This window comes from Drepanopeziza brunnea, assembly GCF_022702325.1.
Source record: "Drepanopeziza brunnea f. sp. 'multigermtubi' strain 214-2 chromosome Unknown ctg14, whole genome shotgun sequence".
NCBI classification, from domain to species: Eukaryota; Fungi; Ascomycota; class Leotiomycetes; order Helotiales; family Drepanopezizaceae; genus Drepanopeziza; species Drepanopeziza brunnea.
Genome location: NW_027094077.1, coordinates 965491 through 979725, shown reverse-complemented (window position 1 = coordinate 979725; position 14235 = coordinate 965491). Strand labels below are relative to the sequence as shown.

Genomic DNA, 14235 nt, shown 5'->3' with positions numbered 1-14235 from the left:
TTTCAATATTGGTACATTCCAGACGTGCAACAAAACTTTGACTTGTCACCCTTATCAGGAAAGATATTACTTGAAATACGGAGAACATTCCTAGACCCAACCCCCACCCCCTGCCCTGATCTGATCTGGCCCCCTTCTCCCTAAGCTCTTAACCCTCTTACGAGCGACTCCTCCTGCACCTCGCTCACGCCCACGCTCCTGAGATAGCGTCTCACGCCGCCATAGTTCTCATTCAGGTATGCGTGCATACACCTGACCCAGTCCTCGGGACAGGCCGCAAAATCCTCCGAGAGCCCGACGCTCTCAATCTCCTTCACGCGGGCCTCTCTCTCCGGGAGCAGCTCCTTCTCGGACCGGACGTAGTCGTGCGTTATTGCGTCCAGGGGGATCTCGAGCAGCAGGAGGAGGAGCGCGACGATGAGGCCGGTGCGGTCTTTGCCCTGGGTGCAGTGCACGAGGATCGGAGTCTGGGCCTCGTTGGTGAAGGCGAGGAGGGCTTCCGCGATCTCCGGACCGCTGTTGTCGAGGGAGTCGTGGCCTAGGCCGATTAGGCCCCGGGGCTGCATGACTTCGCGGCCGAGGATGGAGATGGCTTGCATGCGGTAGCCGAGGAGCATTAGGGTTACGAGTTTGCTGCGGGTTGTCAGGTTCAGTGCGGGCTCTTGGGAGGATCTCTCGATGGAAGAAGGGGGGGGGGTTTTTCTTCTTTTTCTTCTTTTTCTTCCTTTTTTTCCTTTTTTTTTTAGGAAAAAATAGATGGACGGGCGCGGAGAGGGGGAGATGGGGGGACGGACATGAAACTCCAGAACTTCAACTTCCACAGCATGCTCCGCTCAAACCCTCTGCCATTGACGTTGATCATAAGGTATTTCATGCCCGGGATCTCGATGGGTTCGGCCAGGGCGTCGTTGGCTTGCAAGAGGGCTGGGTTCTTAAGGTCACGCTCTCGCTTCTTGGCTCGGTTGACATGTTCGGTTCTGGGGGGTGGGTTAGCGAGGCGCAAAGGGGGTTCGGTCGAGATGAGATTACGGGGTCTCCAGTGACTTGAAGAGAGCGAGTGCGACCTACACAGTTCTAAGATCCATGATTGTCTTGATGCCGTGTGTCGTCCTCAGGCGGTTCCGGTCGGAAAGCGTAGCATCATCTAAAATTATCACCCTAAGCTCGAATTCTTGTTGTGCAAGTATGTTATGGGCATCATGGTATGTGTGTCTGTACCTGGCCGTGCCGAGCGGAATATCTTGCCCTCGACAAGGCGTCTGGATGCGTGTCAACTCTCTCAATTTTCAAACGTATAGGGCCTGGATTATTAGCACGTACTTCTCCCCTAAGAATCCATTGATCGTCTTCCCCACGTCCCGAAAGTTGAGGATCTTTTCGAAAGGCTTGTCCTCCATCTTCCTTCGTTGCAAGATCGTCGGCATAAGCGAGCCAAATTCCACAAAAGAGTGTCCAGGTTGGGTGGTTGTGCTACAGCTGACGTGAGGGAAGTGATGCCCGTAGCCGAGAAAGCCAATTGCAAAATGAAAGCTTGATTGTTATAGAGTCGTGGGCGGTCCCGTATATCAGGTATACCAGCTATCCGTCCGAAGCGAGCACCAGGCATTTCTAGGTAGATTTATTTACATCTGGATATATAACCGGACTTGTGCTTCTTGTTTATTTAATTTGCCAATCACATATATACCTAAGGAACCTACGGACATACAGTCCGTCCGCTCTGGGCATAGCCCCCAAATAGCCTGTGGCTTATGCCTTGTGGCTGGTGGTTGGTGGCTGGTGGCTGGTGGCTTGGAGACGATGACGTAGGAGGGACCGCAAAGGGCTCGAAGGGTCCAGCCCTTGCTACCGGTACTCACCTCTTACCCCCAATACAACCACTAATGACGATCATCTGCATCTGCTGCTTCGGATCAGGATCAGGATCTCGCCTTGCTCTCATGAACCAACAATCAATCAATCGATCATCTCATCTCGACCTCACCTTACCTCTCTCAACTGCATACAGGACTTCTGGGGTTTGCTAGCATTACTTGCGGTGAAAGAAGACTAAGTGAGTGATCAAAGCATTAGATTGAAACAGCCCACAAGGAAAGGAGACCGATATCCAGATCCCCCTACCGACCGCCCCGTCGACGTCAACAGGACCTCTACTTCAGCTTCGTCTTTCGAATTCAAGATCTGGTCAGTCATGGCCCAGACAACTACCGTGATGCCTACGGGCCCGATCCAGGATGCTGCTGCCAGGCCTCTTCCTAAAAACCCGTCCAAGCTCGAGGACCAAGCTGCTATAGCCGCCCTCTATGTCACCAAATACGACAAGCCTAACCATTCCAACAAATCAAAAAATGGCTACGACATCCTCGACGACGACAACAAACTCTCGTCTGCTGGTGAGTCTTTGGTCGCAGTTTGCTGAATGCCTGGGTTGAATTGACAGCTCCAGGTGCCGCCGCTTCTCTCAAATATGCCAACCCGCAAGATCTCCCGAGCTACCCCTCTACCGGACTCAAGAAGAACGACACTTCTGCTGCCAGCGCGGCTGCCAGCCGGGGCTGGTCTAACCAGAAGACCTTCCAACACTGGAAGCCAGACCCATCGGCGCCAGCAGCAGCGGCAGCCTTGCAAGCTCACGACTACAAAATGCCCCCCCCGTGGCGACCCGAAGCCAGCGCGAACGGCGCAAAGGCAGCACTTTTGGCACACATAGATGGAGGCAAGGTCGAGATCTGGAAGCCAGAGGCGAAGTCTGCGTGGGGACATTCTGCGGCGACACAAGCTATGGCGAGCCATCTTCAGGGCGGCCTATCCCCCCAAATCGACTATGGTCATACAGAACTTGGCCGCAAAGGATCACTTCTAGCTGCGACGGGTGCAATGTCTTCTGACCGAAAGAGGTCAAAATCGACTCCGAGGGCGGTCCAGAAACCTGATACGTACCCGGACGAGTCAAATGCTGCGTCCAATGCTTTACGCGCGGCCACATCTGCCTCCAGGGCCAGCAAGAGAAGCGAGCATTCCGGGGCTGGTTCGGTCCCCTACACTACCATGGCACGAGATATGTTCACTGCTGCGCCTCCAGTCCAGCCAGAGGTAGACGAAAAGAACAGAGCAGATACCCTGCGTGCGTCTGCCATCGCTATGGCTCAGGGTATGTACACCTACCAACAGAAGCAAATCGAGCAAACAAAAAGCCATGCCCAGAGCGGAGCAGCTGCGGCTCATGGTCATCGCCGAACTTCTTCATTGAACTCAAGAGACGAGGCTGCACCAATGCGCTTCAACAATTTGCAAGAGGCTGCACAAAGATTAGCTCAGGAGAAACTGGCCAAGTTTCATGATGAGCATGCTCAAAATCGTGAGTATCGTGACTACTACGGCAGCACTCCCCCGAACCCATCTAGGCTTTCGATCAGAGGAAGGAATCGAAACCGTGCCTCTAGCGTGGGTACTTTCGAAAGCGACCAGGAACAGTCCAACAAAATCCGGGCTCAGATGTCGCAGTTCTCGTCTAATCTCACTCAAGTTGATGCAAAGAAGCGTCAACAAGACCGAGATAATCTAATCAGTGCTGCTCAGCGCAATGTCACCAAGAGTATGCACGGCATGGATGAGAGGGTGTTTGCCGATACTGGCAAGATTGCTCCATCTCTCCTCAATGAGTGGGAGGTCAAGGCTCATGCTGCTGCTCAGGCGAACAGCGCAAGCCGAATGGAAAATCACGGTAAGGTTCACATTGGTGGCGGAAAGTTCGTTGACCAGAGTGAGATTGACGCTGTGGCCTCCCGAAATATTCAACCCGTTCTTGACGAGATCAACCAGAAGGCTGAGGCAGAGCGCGAGAGACAGGCAGCTCTCAAATTAGAGCATGAGACTCAACAGCGCAAGGCCGACGAGAAGAAAGCTCGTGAGAAGGAGCAGAAGGAGACTGAGAAGAAGCTCAGACGTAAGCTCACAGATCGATCTGAGGTTCTGAGATTCTGACGTATCGTAGAAAAAGATAAGGAGGAGAAGAAGACGGATGCCGCAGATGAGAAGCGTGCCACGAAAGAGAGGCGCAAGTCAGTCAAGTCTGGAATAGGTATAATCTCCAGCTTCAGAAAGAAGCCTGAGACCGAAACTATTGCTGGCTCAGTGGCAGCTGGCGAGACGGAAACTGCCGTCAACCTACCACACATAGAGGAGTCCACCATTGCCGAGCGTCGCGAGTCTGCTGCTCCAGCCCCAATCCGCACTTCGATGGAAGACCAAGCCAGCATCCGCATGCGCGAAGCTGCTGCTGCGAATGGAGACGTGATCATGCCCAAGTCTCCTTCATCTGCAGGATCCCCCAAAGAAAAAAACGTCAAGAATTGGCTGAAGAGATTCTCCCGTCGCATGAGCAAGGGTCCGAAATCCCCTGGCATGGAGAAAGAGAAAGAGCCTGCTGGAGGTGATCGTAAGAGCTTCATCGGAGGCGTGGCTCTGACTGGTGCGAGTGCGAGCAACAGCACTGCCTCCATTGGTGCAAATAGCGCCTCTGTTCGCGATGTCGCTACTGCGACGCCAGCGTCGGTTTCTGCTGCGGCAGCTCCTGCTTCAAAGAAGACTATTACCGTCGACTCGGACGTTGATTTTGAATCAGACGCCAGTATCCCTTCCCACCCAGCGCATAAAACCACTCACGCTCCAAGCGCACAGCCAGAGACTGCCCCTATCCCCCACGGGGACTCATCCCGCCCAGACACTACTGCCACTACCGGTTTATCCTCCGAGACTGAACGGCCAGGAACCAGCGCCACGGTCGCGCCAGCAGCCACTGGCCTCCCAACTTCTCCTTCTTCCTCTGCTCCTGCAAACACAGAGACAGCGGGCTATGAAAAGCGGGGAAGGCGGATCAGTAAGAATAGCGTTGTTAGCAGTATGAGTTGCGAAGACGACGATGAGTTTCAGGAGGCGAGGGATAACTTTGATGAAGACCTCGCACCGCCGCCGACCTTCTCCGCTAAGAGCGCTAGTCCTGCTAGGATGGCGAAGTTCCACGAGGAAATCTAAAGCACAGCGACGCGTAAGATCTGAATGGAGGGAGAGAGGAACCGTGCGGTGGGACATTTACCGTTTCTTTTTCGATGATTTCGATATTTCATTTCTCGGCGTGGAGTTTGTCTTTTCTGGTCAGGCGGGTGGGTCAGGTTTCAATCGATCATTCTACGGGGTTTCAGTCCTTATAGTTGGATCTGGAGATCGGATAACGGAACATAAGACGGGATAGGAGCCAAGGGGTCGAATTTAATGGGAAAAAAGAGACACGAAGGAAACGACACTGCAGTGGAGATAAGGGGTCGACACGGTGGAAAGGAAATTGTATGATATGTATATGTACGCGCGGTTTGATGATTAGGTATTTGCAGCCGACCATGGAATAATAGTACTAATAATGTCAGTACATGTATAACCCTTTAAACGAGGAGTGTTGCCACGTGACAACCAAATGTTCGCTTGTTGCAGATTGGAGAGACTTGTCCATTAATTAATTACTACTGAGGTATCATTCGTACGCTCTCTTCTCCCATATAGGTAGCGTACCCAAACCCCGATGCCGTTCCAATACGCCGTCGGCCCGGCCCGAAACCTTGAGCAAAGATGCTTATACGGGGTCCAAGATTCCCTCCCGTGGCCGTTTCATCTTTCTCATTCCGACCCAAGTCTCATCCAGCCCCCATCGCATCGCAGGGCAGTGAGTAAATTAGAAGTCACGCATACTCGGCGCCGCCCGCCCGCCCTCATACTTCAGCCCATTGACAGTCCTCACATCGTTGCCAGCCAGCGTCATCTGCGACGCGGCGTAGCGATCATTCTGCTCCATCTGCATCTGCGTCTCCTCTGCTCCGCCCCCGAAGCGCTGGTCGGAACGCCGGGTCTTGACGGCGGGCAGGAGGTCGATGAAGAAGGAGAGGACGTAGAAGGTGAAGACGAAGGCGATGATCCACTCGAGGACGGCGCCGGCGTTGTAGCGCTTCTTGACGCTGCAGACGGCGAAGGCGACGGCGAGGGCGACTTCTAGGCCGATGAAGGAGAGCTTGATCCAGAAGGAGGCGCGCAAGATGGCGTGCTCGCGGTATTCTTTTGTTGATTATCACGGTGAGGTTAGTTTAGTCTGCATTTTTCTTTTGGATTTTTTTCTCTTGGTTGAGAGTAGTGGAATGGATGGATGGATGATGCCTCGGAGGGGCATGAGGGGAAGAGAAAGGGGGGGGGGGGGGGGGGAAGCTGGCAAAATTCTTACTTATTCCCAGCCGTTGATACTCCCAGCAGATGAAGATGGCCGAGATGACGTAGCCGGCAATGAACAGCAGCAGGAACACGTCGTGCAGCGTCGGATGCCTCAACGTGTCAAAGATGCTCAGCAGGATCAGGCCGGCCGTCCCGATCAGCGCGAAGGCCATCGAGAGCCAGCTCAGCACCTTCTCCATGGTGGTCTGGTTCCGGGCGAGACGGCCACGGTGGCGCAGCCAGCGCTCCGAGAGGAAGGAGGCGTCGAGGAAGACGGTGGTCACGCTGGATCCGGCGATGAAGAGCGGCTTGAGGGATTGGGCGCCCACGTCCGAGATGTAGGCGATGTGCTGGCTGGCGTTCATGGACGGGTAGTGAGGCCGGCCCGTAGAGGTCCAGTGGATGAGGAGGCCGAGGAGCATGCCCAGCCAGCAGAGGCTTGAGATGACGGGGAAGACCTGTGAGGGGGGTGAGTGGTGTTGTTAGTCATGAGTGTTTGTATGTTTGTCTTTCTGTAATTCTGCATGCTTGCCTGTTTGCATATTTGTATATTGGCATTTTTTTTTTCTTTTTTCTTTTTACTTGTGCTGGCGATCTAGAGAGAGACTGGAAAATTTCACTGACCCAGTATGACACTCCCCACATAGTCGTTCTGTTCTGCCTTGTTGGCCGCTTGCTGTATAGGTGGGTGAGTGAGTGGAAGTATTTGTTGTTGTTGTTGTGACGTGAGAAGCGAGGCTCGAGAGTTTGGACGATTGTTGATATCCTACGAAGAAAGGATTTTTTTTTTAAGATATATTAGGTCAAGTCAAAGTCAAAGCCAAGTACACAAAGCAGGTCCATGGCAGGAAAAATCCAAGCCACGAATCATTAGCGGGATTGTTTTGTTCCCATTACGAAAAGAGGTGAATCCGATCCGAGTATTCCCCGGCCAGCGAATCAAAACAAAAACAAAGCAAAAGCAAAGGGGCGGAAGGGAAGGGCAGGTGCGAGTGACATCATGGTGCTGAGAGGGTCTTGCCGCCCAGATGGCAGATCAGAAAAAAGATGTCGCTGCCAAGCGGGCAGGAATGGAGAACAGAGGATCACTGCTTGTCACTGCTTGGTTTGGTGCTTGGCTTTCCAGAGTTTGCGCAGATTCAGATTTGTATAAAGTAACGGAGACGTTCTTTGGAAAGTGATAGGTAGTGTATATGATATATATATATATTATATTTGTATAAACATATGAAATTATTGTTATGGCCAGACGTATGTATGCCGACGTTATTATGGGTGATAAGTTGATAAGTATGAGTATTCTCGATGTGATGATCATAATATATGTAAATGTAAATGCCGGGAACGGCCGAGGTGAATGAGACATCCCTTTCCGCATGGAGTGCCTAGCGGAACATCAGCGGGCCGAACAAAGACATGCTTATGTAATCTAATATCACGTGCAGGCGCAAGGCTGAAAGCGAAGTGAAAGCGAAAGTCTTCTATCAACAGTCACAGCCGCAGCCTTGGAAATGTCAACAATCTCTCATCGGCACCTTTTGTGAAAATCCTAACCTCGCTCGACAACGCCATCCTCGAAGAGATGTCCTGATCTAATCTCTCCCACTCCCAACTGCCATCTCCCATCCCATCATGGCAAACTCACCCCTCATTGTCCCAGGGGACGCCGGTAGACCGATAGATAGGTCGAAGCTGTCCTCCGCTGCAGCCTCGACCTCAAACACAGGAACAGGAACACCCGTTCAGCCCGGCAATGGTGCCAATGACCTAGCAGAGCAGATGAACGATGATGAAAAAGCAAAATACGTTAAAGGCAAGCAACCAACCATCTATCCCTCCCTCCCCTCTGTCAATACCAGTAACCAGTAAACTAACTAAGCCTGTCCAGGTCGCAAACTCGGAGAAGGAACCTACGCCAACGTCTACCTAGGTCACCTCCGCTCCGACCCGACAAAATTCGTCGCCATCAAGAAGATCAAGATCCAAAAAGAATATACCGAGGGCATGGCCCCGGATGCCATCCGCGAGCTCAAGCACCTACAAGAACTCTCCCACCCCAACATCATCTCCCTGCTCTCCGTCTTCTCCTCCAAGGATCAAAACCTCAACCTGGTCCTCGAATTCTTGCCACTAGGCGATCTGGAGATGCTGATCAAAGACACCGAGGGGGTGCGCTACGGAGCAGCAGATATAAAAGCATGGATGGGCATGCTGACCCGCGCCGTCTGGTTCTGCCACGAGAACTTCGTGCTGCACCGCGATATCAAGCCCAACAACTTGCTGATCGCTGCCGACGGCGAGGTCAAGCTAGGAGATTTTGGTCTCGCAAGATCCTTCTCCGATCCTTACCGACTGATGACTTCCAACGTCATCACCCGGTGGTACCGTCCCCCCGAGCTGCTCTTCGGCGCCAAACACTACTCGGGCGCGGTAGACATCTGGTCCGTCGGCCTCGTGTTCGCTGAGCTCGTCATTCGCACGCCATACATAGCCGGCGACACGGAGGTCGGGCAGATCAACCTGATATGCCAAGCCATCGGCACCCCCACGGAAGACAACTGGCCCGGCGTCTCCAAACTACCCGAGTATACCGTGCCCGAGCCTGTAGTGCCGGTTAGGGCCAAGGATCACTACTTGCAGACCTTTGGCACGGCAGGCCACGAAGGCGTCGACTTACTGATGAAGATGTTGATTCTGGATCCGAGGAAGAGGATTACTGGCAGGGAGGCACTCGGTCATAGCTGGTGGGCTGCAGATCCGAAACCGACGAAAAAAGAGGAGTTGCCGATGAAGAAGGGAGGCGGGGAGAAGTTGGCGGAGGACCTGAAGAAGAGGCCCGGGGTGCTGGATGACGAGAATCGGGCGAAGGTGGCGAGGAAGTTGGATTTCGCGAGTATGAAGTAGGGCTGGGTGGGATGGGTGGCGTTGGAGGGGCATTTGTTTTGCACGGCGCTGGGGTGTGCTGTCGACGTCGGGATGGCGTTTGAATATCAGAAGCATTTGGGTCCTTCAGTGTTACAGTGTTGTGTTATTGGAGATCAGATCCATACGGACATGAGGCAAAAGCAAACGAACGAGTCTTTTCTTTGACAAGCTTTCTCTAGCCGTCCTTCGTCACTATCGCTTTTGCTTTTACGCTCGCTACAATCACATTTTTTTTTATCATCTTGATACAACCAACCTTCTACATATTGCCTGCAGACAAAGCCGTATCAAGATCTCCTACCAACAACCAGCTGCCTCTCTTCCGCAGCCTCTGCCCCCCTCGACGCCCGTATCACCTCACTCGCGAGCCCCACCTGAGGCTCTTCTTCTATTACACTACCAATGCCCCGGCTAGCATGTCCTCCCTCCTTCTGCCTCCCCCCGAACAAACAATCCCACAGATCCTCCTTCATAACAACCTCTCCACCCTTGCCTCCCTTCACCAGCAGGCCCGACAGGCTCGCCTGCTGCAGCTCTATCGAATTCGCCTCATCGAGCTTCGTCGTATCCAATACCCCATCGACGACAACGGCCCCCTCCTTGTCCGTGTCCTTGCCTTTGACGCTCGCAATCCGCTTGCCGATGTGGTCCATTCTGCGCTTGACGGACAGCTGATGGATCGATTCCTCGACGGTGCCGTCGACGAGGTACAGCCAGACGTTCGTTTCCTGCTGTTGGCCGATCCGGTCGACGCGCGCTATGGCCTGAAGTTCCAGCGCCGTGTTGAGCAGAGGCTCACACAGGAAGACGTGGTTTGCGTTGACGAGGTTCAGACCTGAGCTGTGGGCTCGAGCGTGGAGGAGGAAACACTCGATACCGGGATCCGTTTTGAACTTCTCGATGCCTTTGGGTGTTTCGATGGAAGAATAGCCGATGCGGAATTCGGAGAAGGCTTGCGCGAGGACGTCGAGAAAATCTTTGAAGGAGGAGTAGATGATGGATTTGGCGCCCGGGTCCGATTCGCGCAGCCAGATGAGGTGGCGGGCCAGTGTGTCGACTTTGGTGGTGAAGGAGGGACCGTCCAATTCGATGTTCTTGATTTCGGCTAGGGTAGCTTTACTGATCTCAGAGTAGATGGCAGAGTGCTTCTTAGATGTCGGAACTCGTTCATGGTGGATGTCCTGTACCTCCTCGGCTTGGATCGATAGTTCTCCTGGTTTGTAGGTGATTTGGTGCATATCGACCTTGGAAAGTTTCCGCTTGCATACCGGGCAATTTCGATGAGCTGTGGCACAGTAAGTATGAGTAATTCTCGTCGTGTATCAAGGTGCCTACTGTCCCACCACATTCGGATGCAACCTTTGCAGTATTGATGACCACATACTGTAAGTGCACCAACTTCGAATGTCTCTCGACAAATCACACAGATTCTCTGCTCCTTTGGATTGAATGCTTCCTCCCGAAGATGATCAAGATATCTTCTCTTTGACTTTGCTGTAGCAATCTTGCGGGCCAGCCTGCCCTCTTCCTCAAGATATCTGGCAAGCGTCGCATCGTCATTCGGACCGTCATAGAGAGAGACCTGATCTGAAACCAGCTGGAGTTGTTTGTAATATTCAAGTCGGGAATTTAATGACCGGGTGAAGAGTTCGGCTTCTTTTTTCAGGTCTGCAATTGCCAGCATCTGTTCCTTGAACTGGGTCTGAATAATTTTTAGTTGCTTCTCGACGATGGAAAGCTCGCTCTGCGCCCTGATACTGCCCCTCTGAGCATCTAGTTTCAACGAGGCGGCAAGAGCTCGAAGTTCAGACTGGATTCCTCTGATGGAGCCCATCTCTGTGGTAGGCTTGATTTCTTGTCGAACACCCAGTAGCTCTACAGTTTTTTCCGGGCATGCGACATGGTGACGGTCCAAGTCTTTCAACGCTCCAGTGAGGAATTTGACTTCAGATTTGACGAGGTCGTTATTTTGGCCAGTAAGGGCATCATGTCTGTCAGTGATAACGAATCGCAAGCAGTTCAAATACACCTGAACTTCGTCTTGGATCTTGGTGGATTCCTCGTATTCTTCTCCGGTGATGTCTATATCATCTTCGTCTTCATCTATGAGCGATCGAAGGAGGAATTGGACTGTGTCTTCTCTCCACGCGTCTAGAATATTAGCTTGGGCATCCAATGCCCTTGCCAATATATCGAGCCTCTCCATGATCTTATGACTCTCAATCCCTTCTTTTGGAATGTTTGAATGGAACTTGGGGATCTGGACAAAGGCCTGTGTGGCAGCTTTCCTCGATATCTTCCTCATAAGTTTATCTGTTTTTTCGAAGTTCTATGACCAGTCAGTAATGTTGTTCCCAAGAAGATCGTTCCGCTCTTCGAGAAGTGAAGCCCGGGCTAAAACATAGAACGGCCCGACAAACGAAAAAAAGCAAAAGCTGGTTGCTTGTAATACACGAGCGATGTCACCTCAGCAAAATGCACAATCCAATAGACTAACCTCTTGAAGGATCATCCGTCTCGTTTTCTTTGCAGCTTCGTAACCTTCGGTTTCCAGCTTTTCCAGGGTCCGGAACTCGTCGCTATTCGGTTTGGTCATCTCTTCGTTAGATTTGATCTGGAAGTATGCATTGGTTCGGAAAAATATAGCCATGTGCTCGATCTCCATTGCGGTTCGCAGTCGCATTCGAAAGGCTCCTATGCGAGATGAAGGATCAAGTCTAATTAAACGTCAACCATGTTTCCAGCCCTTCTAGAGAAACAAACCCACTCAGGTCGCTCAACTTCGCTGTCGCTACCAGGCCCCGACATGTTGACTTTTATGGTCGTGCCATTCTCCGCCACGGCTTTGGTCAACTCTTGTTGCAGCTGTAAGCGGCATTCTTCAACGATGGCCTTTGCTTCATCCGCAGCTTCAACCCAAATCGCTAAAGCCTCCTTGACTCGAGGCGAGTTTTCGAATAGTTGGCCTCTCCTCAGCTTTGTTATGAGCAGTGTGCGTTGATCGGTTCTGATAGAGAGGTCTGTACTCTCCATCATCACGTTCAAAACTTGATCCACGGTCCTCAAGGAACCATCTTTGTGCCCGAGGGCACGTCTATTTCGTCCTCCGACATCAGGATGCAGAGCCGTCTGACGTAGCCGCACAAGCCATCGTCGCATGATATCCGAGACCTTGTCAGGGTTCCAATCATCTCTAGTAGGTGCCCCTTGACTGTCCAGACCGACCTCAGTACACATTTGATTGAACAGTTCCTGGTAATGCTGTTCCTCGATAGGAGTGAATGGCATCGTGATCACGTAACGCCTTTGAGCTGGAAGTTTCAACTCGTCACGGACGCTTTGCTTGCTATGACGAAGGGCCAAAGTACCAAACAACTTTCGGAACTCGAATTTACATGATGTTATTAGGGACGACCAGGCATGCTTTATGGAAGCGAATGGCTCATATCTAAGAAAGACGAGAAGTCCCAGGAGATCGTTAACATCCTTACGAACTGGGGTACCTGTGACGCACCAGGCGTTGACTCTCGGAATCATTCTTGCTACAACCGCTGCGTTGCTAACTCCGCTCTCGATCATTTGCGCCTCATCTATTAGACAACGCCACCAAGAAAGTAGCATCAAGGGAGACTTCGGCCTAGGATATTTCGACTCGTGGCGCAGGCGCTTTCCTGGGTTCAAATGAGTGAAATGGATCTCTCCAGCTAGCACACTGTAGGTCGAGACAACAATATCCGAGCTAGCCAGGTCGTTCAACAAGTCTGAGAAATCTCGCTTGCTGTGTACTTTGGCCTTGATGCCTTCGTAGTGAAACACTTTGAGCAGTGGCGCATGTCTGTTGATTTCGGATATCCACTGCTTGATAATCGATGGAGGTGTGATTATGAGAGTAGCTCCGGTCGGTCGGACCATCTGTCCCGTGAAGAAGTCGAACACTTGTGGCATCTTTTGATCTGGACGCTTGTGCAGCGAGATCAACGAGATCATCTCGACCGTTTTCCCCAGACCCATCTCTTCGGCAAGGATTCCTCCTCTTAGATTTCTCTCCATGTCAAGAAAAGGGCCTGGATCCAAAGTGACGAGCCCAAACAAATGGCTGACGTAGCATACCCGTCCAAGATCATCTGTGGCTCGAACAAAAGAAATTGGTGCTCCTGGATCTTTAGATTCTGGCAACGACTTGACACCTTGGGCAGACCATGCAACACCCTCCTTCCCCAACAGCCACTGAACGGCTCGTTTTTGGTAGGGATAGAGATTAGCACTTAGACCATCCACCTTCATGGAAAGAGACTCTTCGTCAGTCTTATCCGGTGAGTATACGCTCTGGTAGAAGTCTTGGGGCGACCACTTCTCGGCCTTGGTGACGTTTGGGTTTGGGAAGTATCTGCTCAGAACCCCCGAAAGTGCATCTGTCTGGGCAGCGGCTTGCATGAGATTGTGTGGTGAGGACGTAACGTTCCATTTGATGGTGAAATTTATCTGGAGACGATCATATCCATCTATCTGTGACAGAACAAGTCCACACTCGGTCCAGAGCCTACCTTCCAATCTAGCCCACCTTCCGGACTGGTCATGTACCAAGAGAGCAAGATGCACATCCTCTAGATCCAGCTCGGCGGGGGGTAGAGGCGCATGGAACACACATCGTCTCTTCCCATCCACGATCTCTAGATACTCAGGTTTCCGAGATCGACTGCAACGCACAAGGAGAGAGACATCACTCTTTTCCATCGGCGTCTCGAGTTCCGATAGTTTGGACCCAGCGAAAACAATTTGCCATGTGGATTTTTTGACAGTGATATGCTCGATACCGAGCACTTTTGGATGAATCGGACCCTGAATCTTTTGTCGTTTTCGGGGTGGCTCGGAGGTGGAGGGATCCTCTAACATGTACTCAATAAGCTCATCAGGCAGTGAGCCGAAGGGCGAGGCAGGAGAGGCAGGCGAGGCATTCTCAGTTCTCAAGTCTGCCTCTCGGCCGTTCGGTGAAGCTGTGATGTCCGAGGAAGATGGAGGTGAAGGAGCGGCCATATCATTCACTGCCTAGGTAACCGA

At 52.1% G+C, this 14235-nt stretch overlaps 5 protein-coding genes across 5 annotated transcripts; 2 read left to right on the top strand and 3 right to left on the bottom strand.

Moving 5' to 3' along the window:
* Window positions 1-140: 140 nt before the first annotated feature.
* On the bottom strand, window positions 141-1397 carry L3040_007866 (uncharacterized protein; the record flags this gene model as incomplete). The annotated part of the gene is made up of 5 exons (XM_066154735.1): window positions 141-633; window positions 795-977; window positions 1069-1144; window positions 1219-1259; window positions 1321-1397. 5 exons carry the CDS (start codon window positions 1395-1397, stop codon window positions 141-143), a joined length of 870 nt encoding a protein of 289 aa, XP_066010636.1.
* Window positions 1398-2191: 794 nt separating this feature from the next.
* Window positions 2192-5034, top strand: L3040_007865 (uncharacterized protein; the record flags this gene model as incomplete). Its single annotated transcript, XM_066154734.1, has 3 exons — window positions 2192-2393; window positions 2447-3946; window positions 3995-5034. The coding sequence occupies 3 exons, from the start codon at window positions 2192-2194 to the stop codon at window positions 5032-5034; spliced, it is 2742 nt and encodes a 913-aa protein (XP_066010635.1).
* A 691-nt stretch (window positions 5035-5725) lies between these two features.
* On the bottom strand, window positions 5726-6897 carry L3040_007864 (uncharacterized protein; the record flags this gene model as incomplete). Its single annotated transcript, XM_007295640.1, has 3 exons — window positions 5726-6102; window positions 6266-6710; window positions 6877-6897. The coding sequence occupies 3 exons, from the start codon at window positions 6895-6897 to the stop codon at window positions 5726-5728; spliced, it is 843 nt and encodes a 280-aa protein (XP_007295702.1).
* Window positions 6898-7884: 987 nt separating this feature from the next.
* Window positions 7885-9156, top strand: L3040_007863 (uncharacterized protein; the record flags this gene model as incomplete). Its single annotated transcript, XM_066154733.1, has 2 exons — window positions 7885-8065; window positions 8141-9156. 2 exons carry the CDS (start codon window positions 7885-7887, stop codon window positions 9154-9156), a joined length of 1197 nt encoding a protein of 398 aa, XP_066010634.1.
* A 308-nt stretch (window positions 9157-9464) lies between these two features.
* Window positions 9465-14211, bottom strand: L3040_007862 (uncharacterized protein; the record flags this gene model as incomplete). The annotated part of the gene is made up of 4 exons (XM_066154731.1): window positions 9465-10462; window positions 10513-11506; window positions 11675-11894; window positions 11945-14211. 4 exons carry the CDS (start codon window positions 14209-14211, stop codon window positions 9465-9467), a joined length of 4479 nt encoding a protein of 1492 aa, XP_066010633.1.
* Window positions 14212-14235: the final 24 nt, after the last annotated feature.